The sequence below is a fragment of the Echiichthys vipera genome (genome assembly GCF_963691815.1).
Source record: "Echiichthys vipera genome assembly, chromosome: 17".
Classification (NCBI taxonomy): domain Eukaryota; kingdom Metazoa; phylum Chordata; class Actinopteri; order Perciformes; family Trachinidae; genus Echiichthys; species Echiichthys vipera.
Window position 1 is genome coordinate 2,007,728 of NC_139842.1, and position 20,031 is coordinate 2,027,758.

The 20,031-nt window shown below is 44.3% G+C and overlaps 1 protein-coding gene across 1 annotated transcript in view; it reads right to left on the reverse strand.

Moving 5' to 3' along the window:
* The window catches only part of grin2ca (glutamate receptor, ionotropic, N-methyl D-aspartate 2Ca), a gene marked incomplete at both ends in the record, with an annotated part of 63,572 nt that extends 45,206 nt beyond the window's left edge, over positions 1–18,366 (reverse strand). The window contains one exon of the mRNA XM_083930655.1: positions 17,938–18,366. Coding sequence (XP_083786781.1) covers positions 17,938–18,366 — 429 coding nt within the window. The remainder of the gene's footprint in view (positions 1–17,937) is intronic.
* Positions 18,367–20,031: the final 1,665 nt, after the last annotated feature.

Sequence of the window (20,031 nt, forward strand, 5' to 3'; positions counted from 1 at the left end):
AAAACGTAATAAAGCCATTAGTTACAAAATTTGGATAAAGGTTCAAGGATAAAGGGTTTATACATTGTAACTAATGAACAATACAGCATTTATTTAGATCAGTCATCTCATCTCATCTTCAGCCTCTTATCCGGGGTCCGGTCGTGGGCGCAGCAGCTCCAGCAGGGGACCCCAAACTTCCCTTTCCCAGGCCACATTAACCAGCTCTAACTGGGGGATCCCGAGGTGTTCCCAGGCCAGTGTGGAGATATAGGGCGCACTCACACTGTCCTTCCGCACCGGGCCAAAACAGGTTTTTCAGCTAAAGCCTTGTGCGTTTGACCAGTGTGAGTGCACCCGCTCCGCGCATAACTGCGGCCAACTGGCCGTCCACGGCCCGTCTGAGAGAGGTGGGCTTTTGTAGAGCACGTTTGCACGTGTACGAGCACGAGCGTGCACACGTGTACGAGCACGAGGCCTACGGCGGTTCTGACGTAATTTATGTGCGCCTGTTCGGACATAGAAAATAGAAGGACGGACCATGCGCGGACGTTTAACAACAACAACAATGGCGTGATGACGTATAGGCAGCAAGAAGCATTTGCGCGAGGCCCAGGTAGTGTGAGTACAAACAAGCCTGGGGCGCGGGGGGAGAGGGAGGGGGGACAAGTACCCTAAAGCCCGGGGCACGGTGCGGAAGGACAGTGTGAGTGCGCCCATAAAGTCTCCACCTGGTCCTGGGTCTTCCCCGAGGCCTAGTATCAGTTATTATCATTGTAAATCCCTTTGGCTGATGCAAAACGTCTCTGGAAACAAACTGCAGAACATTCGCACTGAAATAAGTTTATTAATGACTTATTAACAACGTGTTTATCAATGAATCAACTGCAGACTTGATGTAAAATCAAGAAAACACAAGTAATGACTTATTGAAACTTATGATTGCAGGTATCTCACTGTTTATTAGACAGGAGAAACCCATCAGTATATGTAGATTTAAAGAAAGTCAACTCATCAAACCGGGACACTTATCTCATCCGCGGGTTCTTCTCTTCACAGTAAATAAACCAAGTTATCATAATTAACGTAAAGGCGACGGATTGATGCGCGTCTACATACAGAGTTTATTGATTCTTCAGCAGATTCCAATTACTGGGCCTCATCTTCACCGTCCCACAATGCTCCGCAAAGCAAACATCATTAAACGGTGCATCATTTGTAGAAGCGCGACACTAGTGTGCGTGAGAATAGCTCATGCTGTGTTAACGGGGTTTATTTTTCTTTTAGATTACTTTTTAAAAACACTTCTCAGGGCTTCCTACGCAGTATTGAAAAGTATGTAATTTAATTTGAGTCATTTCCAGGTCTGCATAAGTCGTAAGTGTAGTGGTTAGCACTGTCGCCTCACAGCGAGACGGTTCCTGGTTTGAATCCCGGCTGGGGCCCTTCTGTGTGGAGTTTGCATGTTGTCCCCGTGTCTGCGGGGGTTTTCTCCGGGTTCTCCGGTTTCCTCCCACAGTCCAAAGACGTGCAGGTGTTGGGTTCATTGATGACTCTAAATCACCCGTAGGTGTGAATGGTTGTCCGTCTCTGTTCGTCTCTATGTGTCCTGTGATAGACTGGCGTCCTGTCCAGGGTGGACCCCGCCTCACTCCCCATGTCAGCTGGGATCGGCTCCAGCCCCCCCGCGACCCCGACAGTGACAAGAGGCTGAAGATGAATGAATGAATTAATGAATGTTTACTGACGCAACACAGCAATCAAGCTGGCTGTAGAATGGTGTCAGGTTACCATGGTTACCGTTGGCCGTGCGTCAGGACTGTGGTGTGGTAAGAGCTCTTTCTCTTCCTCCGTCAGGCTGATGGGTAGGTTGCCCCCTCCTGACCCTCTCCCACTCTGGGGGGAAACCACTCCACCCTGAGCACGGCGCCCTCAGAGCCGAGGACGGCGGAGGTCAGGTATCCTGAGACTGCCAACTGTCCTGTGATCTTATTCAGCCCGTCTCCTCGCTGTCCTTGAAATAAGTTCAGCGCTCCCGTGATGTATGAGCATCTTACCTTTTCAGACGTAACAGCTAAATCCACTGACTTTGTGCCTCTGACTGAGCCGCGTTCACGCCCCCGAATGTGTTTTCTTTTCCTGTTGCCTCGTTTCACTTGTCACTGCCCTGGTGTTCTCACACTTCTCTTCTCACATCCCCAAACAGTGAGGTAGCTTCATACAACAGAGGGATTTGGATTTACCATTCACTGATTCATACATTGCCCTGAATATGTGAGCTGTGCCTAACCCAACAACCATTATGAATACAGAAGGAATAATATAATTATTCAATATGATCATTTATCTTTGTGGCAGTTTCCCCTGCCACTGGTTAAACACCACACCATCCTTCAGTTCACATACCACGTTAGCCAGGTGGCATACTATCGTTAGTTTGGTGGGTGCACACACTGAACTGCATTTAAGGGCGCACTCACACTGTCCTTCCGCACCGTGCCCCGTGCTTTAGGGTCCTTGTCCCCCCCTCCAGGCCCGTTTGCACTCACACTACCTGGGCCTCGGTGAATGCTTCTTGCTGCCTATACGTCATCACGCCGTAACACGTCACACGCATTGATGACGTCATCGCAATGCGTGGCTTTGTTTCCAAATCTTTCCGTAGACCTCTGAGTTTTTGTGCGTCTTGTCGACTGTTTTTGAATCTTTTCATCGACCAAATCTGCAGTAAACACTCCACCTCCGCATCACACCAACGTGAACCTTTCACCGCCATTGTTGTTGTTCTATCTTCGAACAGGCGCACATAAATGACGTCAGAACCGCCGTAGGCCTCGTGCTCGTGCTCGTACATGTGCAAACGCGCTCTACAAAAGCCCACCTCTCTCAAACACTGGCCGCAGTTATGCGCGGAGCGGTTGCACTCACACTGGTCAAACGCACTAGGCTTTACCCAAAAAACCTGTTTTGGCCCGGTACGGAAGGACAGTGTGAGTGCGCCCTTACACCCCAGTAAGTTTCCTGTGCTGTTCATTTTCATAGTTTTCCATAGACTCACACACACAAACACATGTATTGTTTTGGGTATTTTTTTAATTTTTATTATTATTTGAAAATAAGTTATCCTGAGTTTAACTAATTGTTCTTTTCCTGGTGTGGGCAGGAACAAAGGACCCGAGCCTTGTGTCAGGCGGGCTTTCATAGTGCCCGAACCAAACCTACACTACAAAGGACCCGAGCCTTGTATCAGGCTGGCTTTGATAGTGCCAGAACCAAACCTACACTACAAAGGACCCGAGCCTTGTGTCAGGCTGGCTTTGATAGTGCCTGAACCAAACCTACACTACAAAGGACCCGAGCCTTGTGTCAGGCTGGCTTTGATAGTGCCTGAACCAAACCTACACTACAAAGGACCCGAGCCTTGTGTCAGGCTGGCTTTGATAGTGCCTGAACCAAACCTACACTACAAAGGACCCGAGCCTTGTGTCAGGCTGGCTTTAAAAGTGCCTGAACCAAACCAACTGTGGGGTAGAAATTGGTTTGTACAGGCGTCTCTGGATTGAGGCCTTTTGTAATGTGCTAATGACTGCCTTTAAGGGTGGGTCGATGTAGTGTATGTATATATGACAGTGATTTGGGATCTGGAAAATAACTTTTTCTGGAGGGGACGGGTTCAAACAGGCTCAAACAGACTCCGGTCTCCTGGAGCTACTGGGCCGGGTCTGACCAACCTGGCAACCCCACTGCTGGACTTATTTTTTGTCGCACTCCACTGAACTCAAACGAACGGCCTCCGCTCTCTCCACTCTGAGGTTGTGACGACAAAGAGTGCGTTCCTGAATAGGCATTCACTGTGCAGAAGACTTTCCCACTGTAGTAATATTATAGCATCTATTCCTTCTTATTTTGAATCCTTTCATTTAAAACACACAGCTCATATCTTTTCTTTGAAACGCCCTCTGCTCTCGCATGTTACTAATTACTGTAATATTCAAGTAAATGAAATTCTGTTATCAGCGTCTTCACTTGGAATTGGTTTTAGCTCAACATAAGGGACCTACTATGGACTAAGATGGATTAGACTGCAGTGGAGGTCGGCTGGTTGCATACATGCACACTGGGCGCAGGGATCTCTGCAGGTTAGTCACGGAGCAGCTTGAGAAGATCGCATAAATCTACTCATTTTCTCCTTTTCCACGCCGTCTCACGGCAAATCTGTCTGCAAATCCGGCAAATTGCTTCATTCGTATACACGCTGCTGTTCCTGTTCTGCATCTGCACCGGGTCACAATGAGTTTGTGTCCTGACACTAAGGTGCTAAGGTGTCAGAGTGTGTACTTTGCTTATTTCTGTATGCCTTGTAGATGCTTTCAAGCCCAAGGGTCTGTCAGAGTAAAGCCTCCTGCAAACTACAATCTCAACAGCTCAATTAGCAGTGAGCCGAGCGATAGAGCAGTCCAAATGAGCCTGGGGCATTACCACAGGCTCAGCTGCAGCTCAAAGCGTAAAGTCACGACCGTCCTGTCAGTGTGAAGAGCATGCACAGTACTGTCCGAGGTATATGGCTGTAGGGGATGAAACGAAACAGTCTCAGTTGGTTAGACAGACTAAATGTAATTTGAAGTCTCTAAGCAGTACCTTTCCAGGAGCCAAACGCAGACTAAAGGGTCCTGTAAGCCCGGAGCGAACAATGTGTTATCGGACAACATCTAAAGGCTAAAATGTTGATACCGGTTCCAAAACGGCCACAAATCTTGGCGTTCTCCTGGCTGCAGCTCACTTTAGCCCTGATCTCTCTCCAAGGATTCTGTGTCTTCTGTTTTCGGACTGTCAAGGTTCAAGCTTCAAGAAGCTTTGTTTGTTTATCCAGAGGGAAATGATTGTGCAACAGTTTCAAGACAAAGATGGGAAAATGTGACATTGTCATGTGTCATTGTGGTTAAACGTAGGTTTATACAATATACAACAATACGCAGCGTGCAGTTTAGCAGCAGATTTAATAAAAGTACAAACTAAATAAGTGATAAGGAGCGATAAGTTATAACAGTGTTAGAGTGTAGCAGCGTTTCTGACTGAACTAAGTTACAGTACAACTAAATACAGTGATGCAGTGATGATATGAAGTGAGGCAGTGATGATGTAAAGTGATGCAGTGATGATATAAAGTGATATAAAGTGACAAAGTGACGTTCTCTCAGGACACAGTGTCTCCACTGTTCCTCACCTGACCGGGGGGAGATGAATTATAGAGTTTGATGGCCACCGGAAGAAAAGACTTCCTCCGGCGTTCAGTATTACACCGGGGGAGAATGAGTCTGTGGCTGAAGGGGCTTCTGCTGGAGGTCAGCAGCTGGTGGAGAGGGTGAGAGTTATTGTCCAGGATGCTGTGCAGTTTAGACGGCATCCTCCTCTCAGACAACGCCCCCAAAGAGTCCAGTGTGACCCCCAGGATGGAGCCAGCCTTCCTCATTGCCTCGCCTCCGTCAAACTGTTGTCAAATGTTGAAGTCACCAATCTCTATGCACTTAAATAAATCCTTGAAGCTGAAACCTCCAGTGGTCTATGTACACTATCAGATCACTGTTAGGTTTATTTAAAGGTGCATAAAACTTAACTTTCAACCAAAAAGGGAAAGACAATCTTTAAGATTGTGTGTTATTTTCTGTTCAGGTGCGAACATTCGATAAATCATGCAAAAGTCGCCTCTCAAAAGTGGATGTTTCCTGTCTTTCTCTGTTTGATATTGAGTTTATATTGGGTTTTGGACATATACAGACATCACTTGTCCCTGGGATGGCCATTTGTCCCCATTTTCTGATATGTTATAGACCAAATGCTTAATCAAGAAAATGATTGGCAGTTCAGAAGAGCCACACAGATTATTAGCGTAGTGCTAAACCGGAAGTTCGGCAGCTCAGGCCGGAAGTCTCCTGTGACTGGTTAGGGAAAATTGAAATCCTCTCAATTCAAATGTATTTACAGTGCCAAATTATAACAAGACATATCAACATATCAAGACACTTTACATATAGAGTAGGTCTAGACCACACTCTGTGTAGACTTACAGAGACCCAACAATTCCTCCATGAGCAGCAACAAGTGGCACTATCTTAAATAGAAATAGACAGAAAATATCCCCCATGAGTGCAGAAAAACGCACACTGAAGATAGAAACCTAGTGTAAAGTTGACAATCCTGTCTGATATCAGGCGCGTCTAAAATATAGCACCAATCATTGTTGACCCTGAAGCTTAATAAGCCTATTATATTTATATAAATACAATATTTCATTCAGACGTAAGGTAAAGGGCTCCTTATTAAAGACTTGGCAGGGCGCCTCCACTTCCAACCGCTGCGGGGAACCCTGGAAATTGATTTGTATGTCTACAGGTGGGGGAAAAAGATTACATTTTCTATTAAGGTATCTAATTTTATAGCACGACAGATACTGAAAACTCCACAATAATGCTGAAATACTCCCAAATTGCCATGAATCTAATACAACCACATACTAATAATGCAGTCAAGTGAAATGTCCTCTGGTTGACAGATCTCTCAGTACTGTATTCAAGATCATATTGCCCAATACTGTGATTAATGTATGTTAGATTATGACCTGGGTGCATGTAAATGGGTATGAACCGTGTGTCTGTTCGGTCAGTAAGCTGTACTTCCACAGTGCCAAAGAAGATTACAGCCATTGAGTGGAGAGCTTAGCATCGCAAGGCTGCCATCACATCCACCAAGGTAAAATTAGACAAGAACTCATCTGTCTTCACCAACACAGATGCAGAAACTCCATCAGTGTATACGCTCAACTTAACTTTAACCCTTTGGCGTTTTGTCAAGCAGGGTTGTGCTCAAGTCTCGCGACGTCCAGTTGCATGAATGCTTTGCAGCCAGAAGATTAGATGCTTTTAAACTGGAGACGGATGAGATTGTGCAGCAGTGATTATCTCTAACCCACAGCTGTTTACTGAAACCAATACTTCTTATGACTCACTGGATAGCTGAAGGTTATTTGAATGACTCAGGTGAGGAAGGCCTATTGATAGACCTGGAGTGCATCCAAAAGGATACAAGGATACCTCCCATCTAAAGGAAACAAGAAATGGAAGTCGCTTGACTCAAAGGGGCTGAAGCCAAAATTAAATTATTGTAGTGCTGGAAGTGCTGTAAGGTTCCCCCGGTCACACGTCCCAACTGCAGCCCTTTCTCTCCCTATCATCCTATAAAGACTGACTTCTGGCCACGGCGCTTTGCTGCAACATATGTCTGCCTCCGCCACGCAGCAGGAAATGCCCCGGCATGGTTCTTCTTGTGCTGCTGACGTCACGTAGATCCCGCACGGCAGACACACAACTCCCTGGCCATTTTCCCACTTCAAAACAAACATTATGATACAGTATAGATGGTGTGGAGCGAGACTGAAATAATATGCAAATGAGCATTGAAGCTCTGTCTGCATTTGCAAAAGAAAATTAAGAAAAACAATTTCACCGAGCCACTGAGTCTTGAGTCATTCTTAGTTCTCTGAGGTAATCATTAAAAAACCCAACTAATTAAAGTAGCACACACAATCACATTTCTCACTTTATATGTTTCCTATTATTTGACGTTTCCTGGTTTTAAATCCTGCATTACAGTAAAGTGATTTAATGTTCTTCTTTTCCTCTCACCAGATTGTTCCAGGTGTTCCAGTGTTTGTATTAGTGATTATATCATTACTGATGATTATTCATCAAACCCAACCCTGACAACGGGGTTGGGTCTAGATTATAACCCTAGATATCACGAAAACTCTCACGACACTCTCACGACACTCGCTTCCTGATGGGACTAAACCAATCAAGGTCAATATCTAACCCTCAACCATCGAACCTCAACCAATCAAGGTCGATATCTAACCTCAACCAATCAAGGTCGATATCTTACCTCAACCATCTAACCTCAACCAATCAAGGTCGATATCTAACCTTAACCATTTAACCTCAACCAATCGAGTTCAATATCTGACCACAACTATTTAACCAAAACCATTCAAGATCAATGTCTAACCTCAACCATCAAACCTTAACTATTCAAGGTTGATATCTAACCTTAACCATCGAACCTCAACCAATCAAGGTCAATATCTAACCTTAACCAATCCAGGTCGATATCTAACCTCAACCAATCAAGGTTGATATCTAACCTCAACCAATCAAGGTTGATATCTAACCTCAACCAATCAAGGTCGATATCTAACCTCAACCAATCAAGGTCAATATCTTACCTCAACCATCTAACCTCAACCAATCAAGGTCAATAACTAACCTTAACCAATCAAGGTTGATATCTAACCTCAACCATCTAACCTCAACCAATCAAGGTCAATATCTAACCTCAACCATCCAGGTCGATATCTAACCTCAACCAATCAAGGTTGATATCTAACCTCAACCAATCAAGGTTGATATCTAACCTCAACCAATCAAGGTCGATATCTAACCTTAACCATTCAAGGTCAATATCTAACCTCAACCAATCCAGGTCGATATCTAACCTCAACCAATCAAGGTTGATATCTAACCTCAACCAATCAAGGTCAATATCTTACCTCAACCAATCAAGGTCGATATCTAACCTCAACCATCTAACCTCAACCATCTAACCTCAACTATTTAACCTCAACCAATCAAGGTCGATATCTAACCTCAACCATCTAACCTCAACTATTTAACCTCAACCAATCAAGGTCGATATCTAACCTCAACCATCTAACCTCAACTATTTAACCTCAACCAATCAAGGTCGATATCTAACCTTAACCATCTAACCTCAACCATCTAACCTCAACTATTTAACCTCAACCAATCAGGGTCGATATCGAACCTCAACCATCTAACCAACTATTTAACCTCGACCAATAGAGGTCAATATCTTACCTTAACCAATTGAGATCATTGCCTACCCTCAACCTTAACCATCTAACCTGGTTGTGGAAGTGGCTTCCCTTAAAAGCTGTACTTGTTGATGTATATTTTATCTTGTCACAATATCTGTGTCACAACATTACCCCACATGACATCTGAGTGGTGTAAAGTTTAGGTTACACTGCCTATACATATGTACTGACTTGCCTCTGGCTGCTTTGTATTGCAGCTCTGCACATGCTCTCCCTCAGTCTAGACAGGTTACACTGGAACTGTGTCAGTGGTTTTAACTGCAGCGGGAGGTACGAGAGTACGACATGCAAAGGCACACAAAGAAAAAATGAACTGCTCTAGTTTTAGAAAAGCCTAAGGCTCCTTTTTCTGCAAAGACAATCAGGGTTTTGCTCTTGTCTGACTTACATTTTGTCCACTTACACACTGTGGTTTAGGGAATGAAATCTGTCAGACGGCACAATGAACGCTTCAAAGGATGATTTGAATTTTAGGTCAGGATATTGAAATAATGGATAATGAGAGAAAAAAGATGATTCTATGTTTTTTTTTAGCAATTATCAAGTAACATGTATCTTACACCCGGTGCAAAGCAGCGCACAGCGGAGCACAGCTGTCATTTAAGACCAATATTGCTTTCATTTTAAAGCCCAGAGCCAACGTAAATGTAAATAGCATTAGCACCATAGGAGATTAATGACAAACTACCTATTTTGTCGTTTTGGTTGGAGAACTTATTGGAGCGCTCCACTGTTGGGTTGTGGCAAAGAAGCAGCAAGATATTCACTTTTAAACCAGGAGCAGGTCCGGCATTTCAGTAACTTTTGTCAGCCAACATTACTGCTATTGATTGAATCCACTGTTTGCATACTGAGCAGGCCCGAGGGAGCAGATTGATCTGCTGTTAATTGTGAAGTATCTTGCTTTGATTTTCGTTCCATCTGAAATTGACATATGGCTGCCAGGGCTCTAACGCTACAGATGCATAAATCGGACATTTCCGACTGGAGTGAACTTTGCTTAATATTTCCAGTCTTCATATAATCATTAGTTCATGACCGAAAGAACGAGATCGCGGGTACAAGCGGCCGAAATGAGTTTTCTCAGGAGGGGGTCTGGAGTCTCCCTTAGAGAGAGGGGGAGAAGTTCAGCATCCGTGAGGAACTCGGAGTAGAGCCGCTGCTCCTTTGCGTTGAAAGGAGCCAGTTGAGGTGGTTCAGGATCATCTGGTAAGGATGAACCCTGGGCGCCTCCCTAGGGAGGTGTTCCAGGCACGTCCAGCTGGGAGGAGGCCTCGGGGAAGACCCAGGACCAGGTGGAGAGATTAGATCTCCACACTGGCCTGGGAACGCCTCAGGATCCCCCAGTTAGAGCTGGTTAATGTGGCCCGGGAAAGGGAAGTTTGGGGTCCCCTGCTAAAGCTGCTGCCCCCGCGACCCGACCCCGGATAAGCGGATGAAGATGAGATGAGACATGATCATTAGTTTCTTCTGAACTTGTGTCCGGCATTATTTTTCCTTTCTTGGTCTCAATGGGATAGGAAATAAAGAGGATTGATGTTTCGTGTGCTCTGAGGCTGCTGATCAACAAACTAAAATGTCCCGAAGATAGGGATCAGATTTTCACCTCATTTTATTCCTTCACTATCAGAGAGCTCAAACCCTCTCCTATCAGCAATGTGTATGAAAAATGAATGAGCTGCATTGCCTTCTTGACTACCTTTGACAGAGTCCCATAAATCAGTCAACAGGGCGGCGTCACTGATTGTTTCAAAGAAGACTCAACCAGGGTTGGAATAAACTCTTCTCTGTGTACCTGCTGCATAACTGTCATGCACGCATTGTTACATTTACAGCACAATTAAAGCATTCAAGATATGGCTTACATGGCATTTACCGTAGATTATTTAATAATAGAATGACCGATAGAATAGAACAGTGACTTTAATTATTCATTGAATCAGTACCTGGTAGTCCATTGTTTTACACTTTTAAAAAACTGGACCTTCGCCATCTGGATTCTATGATATGCGTCACTATAATTACTCTAGATAGACTCTTCCCAGCTCCTTTGGCGTGATGTAATTTAAAGTGGTCCCTTGGATGTTGAGCAGATGTGCTGACAGACCACTCTTTCTACTTCCAAACTGTTTTTATGGCAGACTTTGAACTGACGCGACACGTCACTGATGGCTTGTAAAGTGAGGTAACCCTTAAAAATACTATATAGGATATTTATCTATATTCAGTATTAATCAAACAATGTATTCTTTTTCCATTTAAAGCAGTTCTTACCGTTTTTGCATGTCTCACAGCGATTCCCTCCAAAGTACCACCCTCTTCCCCCTGCCTAACGTTTGACGGTCCCCCGACACGTGCGCTGAGAGAAATGCTGCGTTCGATTGCAATGGGATCGAATTCGGGGGTGATCGACCTACCCCAAATTCGCTAGCAGGAGGTTCCACTTTGACAGGCATTCCAGTGCACTTTGCCTAGATGGAGGTCCGAAACTTTGGACTTCCCATGGCACTTGAACGCAGTTTGAGTGAGACAAAGCGGAGGATGACAGGCAGGAAGCTTGGTAAGTTGAGCAACTGATTGATTGATTCAATCAACCAACCAACCAGCTAAAGCCTCCCCAGACTGTATGTACTTTTATTCTTTAAAGAGACCTTGAAGTAACATGGTAAGGCCTTGTTAAAAGGTAAAAACCTTCCATGTACGGGTGTCCAAGCACTTAGGGTGCACTCAAACTGTCCTTCCGCACCGGGCCAAAACAGACATTTAAAACAATGGCGGCGAAAGGTTCACGTTGGTGTGATGCGGAGGTGGAGTGTTTACTGCAGATTTGGTCGATGAAAAGATTCAAAAACAGTCGACAAGACGCACAAAAACTCCGAGGTCTACGGAAAGATCTGGAAACAAAGCCACGCATCGCGTTGACGTCATCAATGCGTGTGACGTGTTACGGCGTGATGACGTATAGGCAGCAAGAAGCATTCTCCGAGGCCCAGGTAGTGTGAGTACAAACGGGTTGGCCAGCGGGGGGAGAGTGAGGGGGGGACAAGTACCCTTAAGCCCGGGGCACGGGACGGAGGAACAGTGGGAGTGCACCCTTAGAGAAACTCTGCCAAATTCAAATTTTCCTTTTCCACTTTATCGGTGTTTGTCTGGCTTTGATTTCCCAATGTGATACTTTACCGCCGCTTGAGTGAGCTTTAAAAACAGATCTGCCGTATTGCTATGCAACAGCAACAACTTTCATCAACCATAAAACACCTCTCTAAAGCATGTTTCGAGCTTTTGAGCTGAAAGTGGCAGTGGTAGTCCTGAAAGATGGGAAAATAGCAAACAAATATAAAAATCTTGTAGAGCAAAGGGAAAAAATATGCAAAATCACTCCTGGAGCATCGACTGCATGGGGGCCATAGACCATAGGAATTTGTTATTTGCTTGAGAAGCATCAAATTATCAGGTGAGGCAGGGAGATGTACATGTCAATCAGAGGCCTGGTGCCTCAGTGGGTAGCCGAAGATTACATTTTGCTCCAACTGGGACCTTCTGTATTAATAATGCATGCGCTCACTGTTTTACAAGGCGCTTTTAATGCATTCAATGCACAGCCTATATTGATGCTCTCAACTGTCATTACTGGCTAATTACTGATGAAAAGCAGTCAATCATTTCAGCAGCTGCCAGCCTTTGTGTCGCTAATTTCCTATTACATGTGTTTATTTTGTAATTTATTATGATTGAGTTGCTATAACTGTCCTCAAGTCAGAATAGTTAGAGAGAAAACGAGCAGCAGGAGGCATTAACGGCTGAATGACATCTCTTTTATTACCCCAGAGAAGCCATGCTGATGGCAAGATCACCCCTGTTTTCTGAAATGGATGCTGCTGACGAGGGAGCTGTCCTCTACCCTTATAAATTAAGGAAATTACTGAAGTCTCATTATTGTCTCTTAGATATATTCTAATTCAATATGTATAGCTTTAAGTGAACATACGTTCTTTAATAATTCCCCTTTATTTGAAAACGGTTTATTCTTTGATCCTTCTCAGAAAGTTCATACTAAACTCTACGATACTTTAGATTAAAGGGATTATTCTTATGTTAATACAATTAGTTAGTCAGCACAATAATACTTAAATGACTTACTCATTTATTTGCCAAATTATCTCTAACTTCAATTGTTCCCATAAGCCACAACCACAGCCTTTAAATCTGAAGACCAAATAATGTTTATCGGCCGTTCTCTGTCCATCCATGTTTTTCGAAAAAATTCTTGATTTCGCTGAGTTAATGTTTTTCATCTTCAGGGGTCTTGCTTATCAATTTATTTAATTATGGCCCCAATAGACTGATGTAAAACGGCTCTCTAAGGGCGCATTCCCACTGTGCCTCCGTCCCGTGCCCTGTGCTTTAGGGTCCTTGTCCCCCCCTCCAGGCCCGTTTGTACTCACACTACCTGGGCCTCGGAGAATGCTTCTTGCTGCCTATACGTCATCACGCCGTAACACGTCACACGCATTGATGACGTCATGGCGATGTGTGGCTTTGTTTCCAAATCTTTCCGTAGACCTCTGAGTTTTTGTGCGTCTTGTCGATTGTTTTTGAATCTTTTCATCGACCAAATCTGCAGTAAACACTCCACCTCCGCATCACACCAACGTGAACCTTTCACCGCCATTGTTTTAAATGTCCGCGCATGGTCCCTCCTTCTTCTTTCTACGTCCCAACAGGCGCACATAAAATGACGTCAGAGCCGCTGTGGGCCTTGTGCTCGTACACGTGCGCACGCTCGTGCTCGTACATGTGCAAACAGTCTTTACAAAAGCCCACCTCTCCCAAACGGGCCGTGGATGGCCAGCTGGCCGCAGCTAGGCGCAGAGCGGTTGCACTCACACTGGTCAAACGAACTAGGCTTTACCCGTATATCCTGTTTTGGCCCGGTACGGAAGGACAGTGTGAGTGCGCCCTAATGGGCCAACAGATGTGATGTGAGTTTTCTTTGGTGTCCCACATAGATCTGTTCTTGGACCCCTTCTGTTCCTCATAATCTGCTGCATCTTCATCCATGTCTCTGCTGCTTTACACTGACAAAGCACACTTCTTTCACACTTATTTCTCCTGCTATTTCTAAATGAGATATAATTTCCAGATGGTCCTCTGTGTAAGTCTCGGGAGACCATCCTGATCTCAAAAGCTCCATTGTATTTTACTCGTAGATCAGTCTCGTAACAGGCGACGGAAAAAATTTGGAGACGTTTTCCAAGCGGACGTCCAATCAGCGTTGGTTTTGAGGCCGGTTTGAGTGACGCAACACATGCAGATCCAACCTGATCTAGACACATCTAAAGACAGCAGTAGCCTTAATGCTGTTAGCCGCTCGCTAACACTCTTTTCTCTTGGATCCTTCTGTTGAATATGGACCGTGCACCTTAAATGTCGCCTTTTATCCGTAAATGTACGTTAGACAAATGGAAAATGTCCTTTAAATACTTGTTGTTTACTTTCTGAGCTTTGCCTGTAATGCTCTGTAAGTAATTTATACGCCTCGTTGATCTGATTGGTTGGTTTGACCGGTATGTTGGTGATAGACAGATGGTTTATCCAATCAGAAACCAGTATTTTCGCCCAAAGATCTCCAAACGAGAGTTCCCAGATGGATCTGCAGAGCCAATGAGAATCAATCCATCTGGCGGAGTCAAGTTACCTTTATGTAACGTTTATAATATTAATGTTCAAACTTTACTTTGCCCTAAATCTTTAAAGCTCATCAATTGTCAGAATCTTGTTGCAGGGCTTTGAACTGTCTCCGTATAGTGTTGTTTTATGGGAAGACACTAAAATGTCCCCAGAAAAAGCCGATCTGAAAGGATTATAGTTGGTCTCTGTGGCTGAGTCTTTTGTGGTCTTTGATAATGCTCCTATAGATGGATCATTGTTGCCAAACTTTCCAGCTTCAACCCTAAAAGCAGTTAAATGGCTCATATGTGTCACAAGCATCTTCCTCCAACAGTCTTTGGAGAACATAAATTATATATGTTGACCTGAATTCACTGCATCAGTTATTTGAGGGATTTGTGTTTTATGTTTAACCTTGACACGGTTTCCTGATTAATGTCTTTCCTCTTGAACCAAGTGCAGCACTAATGCAATCCCACATTTTTGATGTATAAATCATTAAGTAATTTTAGGATGACAGATTGTCCCTGTCCATCTTTCTACTGCTCATTATAGCTGATGTTATTAGCACTCAAATTTCTCTACGTGTGGGCTTCTGTGTGGTTATTTGACTGCTCTCGAGAAAATAAATCTGTACCTTTTGAGTGAAACTGTAATTGAACTTATTTCGTTTTTGCTGTGAGGGCTGTAATTACCCCAGACTCTGCTGCAGGCTCGGTATTTAAAATAACAACCAAACCATCCAGCTTTGGTGAAAGTAAGGAGCTCTTGACACCTGACATCAAGTGGTTTAAAAACGTTAGTATATAAAGTAGATAAATTAGTTCCACCTTGATCAGAATTCTGCTTTAATATGCATGAATCTGTGAGAACGACCCGGTAATATGATATATAACAATATAATATCAAGTTCTGCAAAATGAGTACTGTATTTTCCGCACTATAAGGCACACCACATTATAAGGCGCACCTTCAATGAACGTCTTATTGTGAAACTTTTTTCATATATAAGTCGACCGCATTATAAGGCGCATAGAACAGACGCTACAGTCGAGGCTGGGGTTACGTTCTGCATCCATTAGATGGAGCTGCGCTAAAGGGAACGTCAACACAACAGTCAGGGGAGGTCGTCTTGTTGCTTCCTCCACTTCGGCACCATTGATTGGTTCATGTTAAACTCTCTGGCTGCTGCCCTGTTCCCGTGTTCTCCTGCGTGACTAATGGCCTTGAGTGTAAACTCTGCGTCGTAAGCGTGTCTCTTAACAGGAGCCATTTTGGGCTCTTTACACAAACACACACATGGAAATGAAACGGCACGCTTCACACAGTCGTATATCTCAACATGCACCGCGCGTTACTTCTTCTACGGGGGAAAATAGAGTCGGCGGCTGCTCACCGTAGTTGGAGACCTGTTGTGGCTAAATATTGGTCCATAAATAAGGAGCACCGGATTATAAGGCACACTGTCGGCTTTTGAGACATGTGAAGGTTTTTAGGTGAAACTTATAGTACGGAAAATACGGTGCTTTACTTTTGATAGTATACTAGTAGATTTTACATAACTTAACATTTTGAATGTCGTATTTTTTACTTGCAGAGAAGTCTATACTGTTGTATCTGTATACTTCTTGCATCACTGCAGAACTGAACCGTCGTAGCTGTATCGGAGTCCTCTGCCTAGATCTAAATGTTATAGTGACATGAGCAGGTTTTATTGGACCTGCTTCATCCCGATACTCTCACACACTCAGATTGATCTGCCTGCAGATCTGTCGCTCCACACCTGCCTGTGTCTCCTAAAGCTCAGAATTCATAGTAGTTACAAACCAGGGTGATGGCAAGAAATGATTAAAAGTCATTGGCTTGCCCCCATTAGCATATGTATTTGATAGTCTTTCATTTAGCCTATAAAATTAGGAAAATTACATGTGATTTACATCCCAGAGATGGACTGGGGCTGGTGACATCTCTACCGCTGCTATTCAACGGCTGACAATCTATATTTATACTGTTATTTCTTGTGTTCATTACTTTATACAGCTCTCAGTGTCTTGTGTGAGTGGCTGACTGTTAATGATATCAGTAAAGTAGCTGAAGATTGAATGCAACCGAGTTTGCTAAACTAAATGTTTAAGGTTAGATGGTTGAGGTAAGGTATTGACCTTGAATGGTTGAGGTAAGGTATTGACCTTGAATGGTTAAAGTTAGATGGTTGAGGTAAGGTATTGACCTTGAATGGTTAAAGTTTGATGGTTGAGGTAAGGTATTGACCTTGAAGGGTTAAAGTTAGATGGTTGAGGTTAGGCATTGACCTTGAATGGTTAAAGTTAGATGGTTGAGGTAAGTTAGATGGTGAGGTTAGGTATTAACCTTGAATGGTTAAAGTTAGATGGTTGAGGTAAGGTACTGACCTTGAATGGTTAAAGTTTGATGGTTGAGGTAAGGTATTGACCTTGAATGGTTAAAGTTAGATGGTTGAGGTAAGGTATTGACCTCGAAGGGTTAAAGTTAGATGGTTGCGGTAAGGTATTGACATTGAATGGTTAAAGTAAGAGGGTTGAGGTAAGGTATTGGCCTTGAATGGTTAAAGTAAGATGGGTACGGTAAGGTATTGACCTTGAATGGTTAAAGTAAGAGGGTTGAGGTAAGGTCTTGACCTTGGATGGTTAAAGTAAGAGGGTTGAGGTAAGGTATTGACCTTGAATGGTTAAAGATAGATGGTTGAGGTTAGGTATTGACCTTGAATGGTTAAAGTTAGATAGTTGAGGTAAGGTAATGACCTTGAAGGGTTAAAGTTAGATGGTTGAGGTAAGGTATTGACCTTGAAGGGTTAAAGTTAGATGGTTGCGGTAAGGTATTGACATTGAATGGTTAAAGTAAGAGGGTTGAGGTAAGGTATTGACCTTGAATGGTTAAAGTAAGATGGGTACGGTAAGGTATTGACCTTGAATGGTTAAAGTAAGAGGGTTGAGGTAAGGTCTTGACCTTGGATGGTTAAAGTAAGAGGGTTGAGGTAAGGTATTGACCTTGAATGGTTAAAGATAGATGGTTGAGGTAAGGTAATGACCTTGAAGGGTTAAAGTTAGATGGTTGAGGTAAGGTATTGACCTTGAATGGTTAAAGTTAGATGGTTGAGGTAAGGTATTGACCTTGAATTGTTAAAGTTAGATGGTTAAGGTAAGGCATTTTTAAAAGAGCGGAAAATTAAAGGTTAGCATCCAGACACAACCTTTAATCCAAGTTTTACCCCCTTAAAAAATAGTTGCACTATTCGAGTCCCACAAGTAGTGGTCCCAACCAGCTCTTTACTGGCCCTCTCCCTGCCCCGCCCCCCAACTAACCTTGTATGGCAGGACCACGGCAGAGCCTCCACTGATGCCCACAATGGGCACAGCTGTCTGAGTGGAAATAAAGTCCAAGATCTGCGCCACGGCCTCCGAGCCAACATTGTCCTCAAACACCACTCCATGGACGCGGTTGGTGGACAGGGTGTCACAGATGCGGGTGAGCAGCGCCCGTGGGTTGGTGTTGTTGACCAGCACAGTGATGGGGTTCACCTCCAGAGGCAGGTCCATGAAGTTTTCCCGGCTTAACCGCCCCTTAATCTCGTTCTGGTAGGCCGAACCGCTGAACACCACCGCCACGTTCACAGAGGGTGTGGGAACCCCGAAGGGCCGGCCTGAACAGAAGGGGAGGATGCAGACCAGCAGCAGCAGCAGCGGCGGCGGCCACCACGGGGAGTCGCTCAAGCAGCCTAGACGAACGCCCATCTCAGTCACCTACTGCCTGGAGGAGGGGTCAGAGTGGAGGGAGGGGTCAGAACAAGGATTGACATGTTAGATACACAAAACCAGTTGGCGTCTTTTTCTGAAATGTTGTGATAAAACTCGGTAATCTCTGGTGGCGGGGCAACCAAACTGCCTTTTGTTTAGAGTTGGCTTATTTTGATTAATGACCTTTTAGCGTCATCTTTGCTCAGTGTGCTGGTCCGCCTGCCGTAACTAAGACAGCGTAAGAGCCCATTAACCGAGCCCAGAATAGTATTTTTAGAGTGTGCCGGCGTGCGACATGAGGCTGTGGCCAGGCTGTTGCGTCTTAGGGAGGCAGCTGCCACCCTGCTGCTGTTTGAATTCTGCAGTCCAACCCAACAGATGGTGTCCAGTGTTTAATGCAACAAATGGAGAACAAGAGGATTTATCATTTTTCCTCTCGTGACATCACTTTTGAAGCTGTTGCTTAATTTTTTTCAGCGGCCGAAAGCATTCAAACTTAATCTGCCAAAGGTCTGTTTGTCTCTGCTGATTAATGGACGCCCACAGTGACATTATTGTGATTTTTAAGCTGTTTGAATAATGAAAATGTAAGTTTCAAAACTAGAGATGGAAAACTAGCCAAAACGACAAAGTCTATGTTTACAATTTGAATTCCCATGTTGACCTTTAAGCCATTCCAAGCTATTTGTTTAACGCTGCGTCACTAATGGACTGGATTGCAACCAGGAACTGTCGGCCAAACGTCTTATTTTCTTTCCAAAACCCTAATTGCTGTGTTTCCTGCCCTCTGGAAGGTAACGGAGGAGAAACGCCATGGCAGAGCTCCGTGATGTCAAATCCTGTAGCGTTCCTTTAATATTCACATTGTAGCCAGACAACGGTTTGTGTTGAGCTGTCAGACAGACTTAGATTCGCTGTCGCAGTAGTGTTTGTGGCCCTGAGGGAGTGCTGCACACTGGTCCCCTGTCACAGAGATCTGATCCACCATGTGATGGAATCCCAGTGGGGTGAATATATTGTAATCCCTTGGTAATCCCTGCCAGGCGTCATGGCCTACGGCTGATTGTAGTGTATAAACTTATCAGGAGATTTGGCTACTGCATGAGGCTCAGTGTAACTGCGTGGGGCAGCTCTCTCCATGTTCTACTTCCTGTGTGGGACTGTACCGAGAGGTCCCCTTAGAAAACACTGTACAGGTGAGCTGTAGAGTAGCAGGGACACTTGCTCGGCAAGTCTCTAGGATAGTTATCATGGGACAATTCTTCCAATCGTACTTAAATCCACATCAAAGACATCACACATGCATCGGACGCTGTACATGCTCTGTCCAACATGTGATTCTCCAGGTAGGCGCAGGCTCATAAATCATTTTACAAATTGATTAGTCCCCACCGTGAGAGGGCATCTGCCACATTCCTTTCAATGACATCAGCCACGTTTCAGCTGCGACAGCAGTGGAACAGTTTAGGGTTAATGTCTTTGATGGGAAGCGATGTACGTGGTCAAAATGCTTAAATGCGTCAACCTCCTATGTGTTTAATCAAGGCAGGGAAACAGCTGAGGCAGATATACGGAGGTCGAGTACCCAGGGGGTGGATATGGAATTAAAGCAAACAGGGAATGAGTCATCAATAACTCTGTGACAAGGCTTTGTACTGTCAA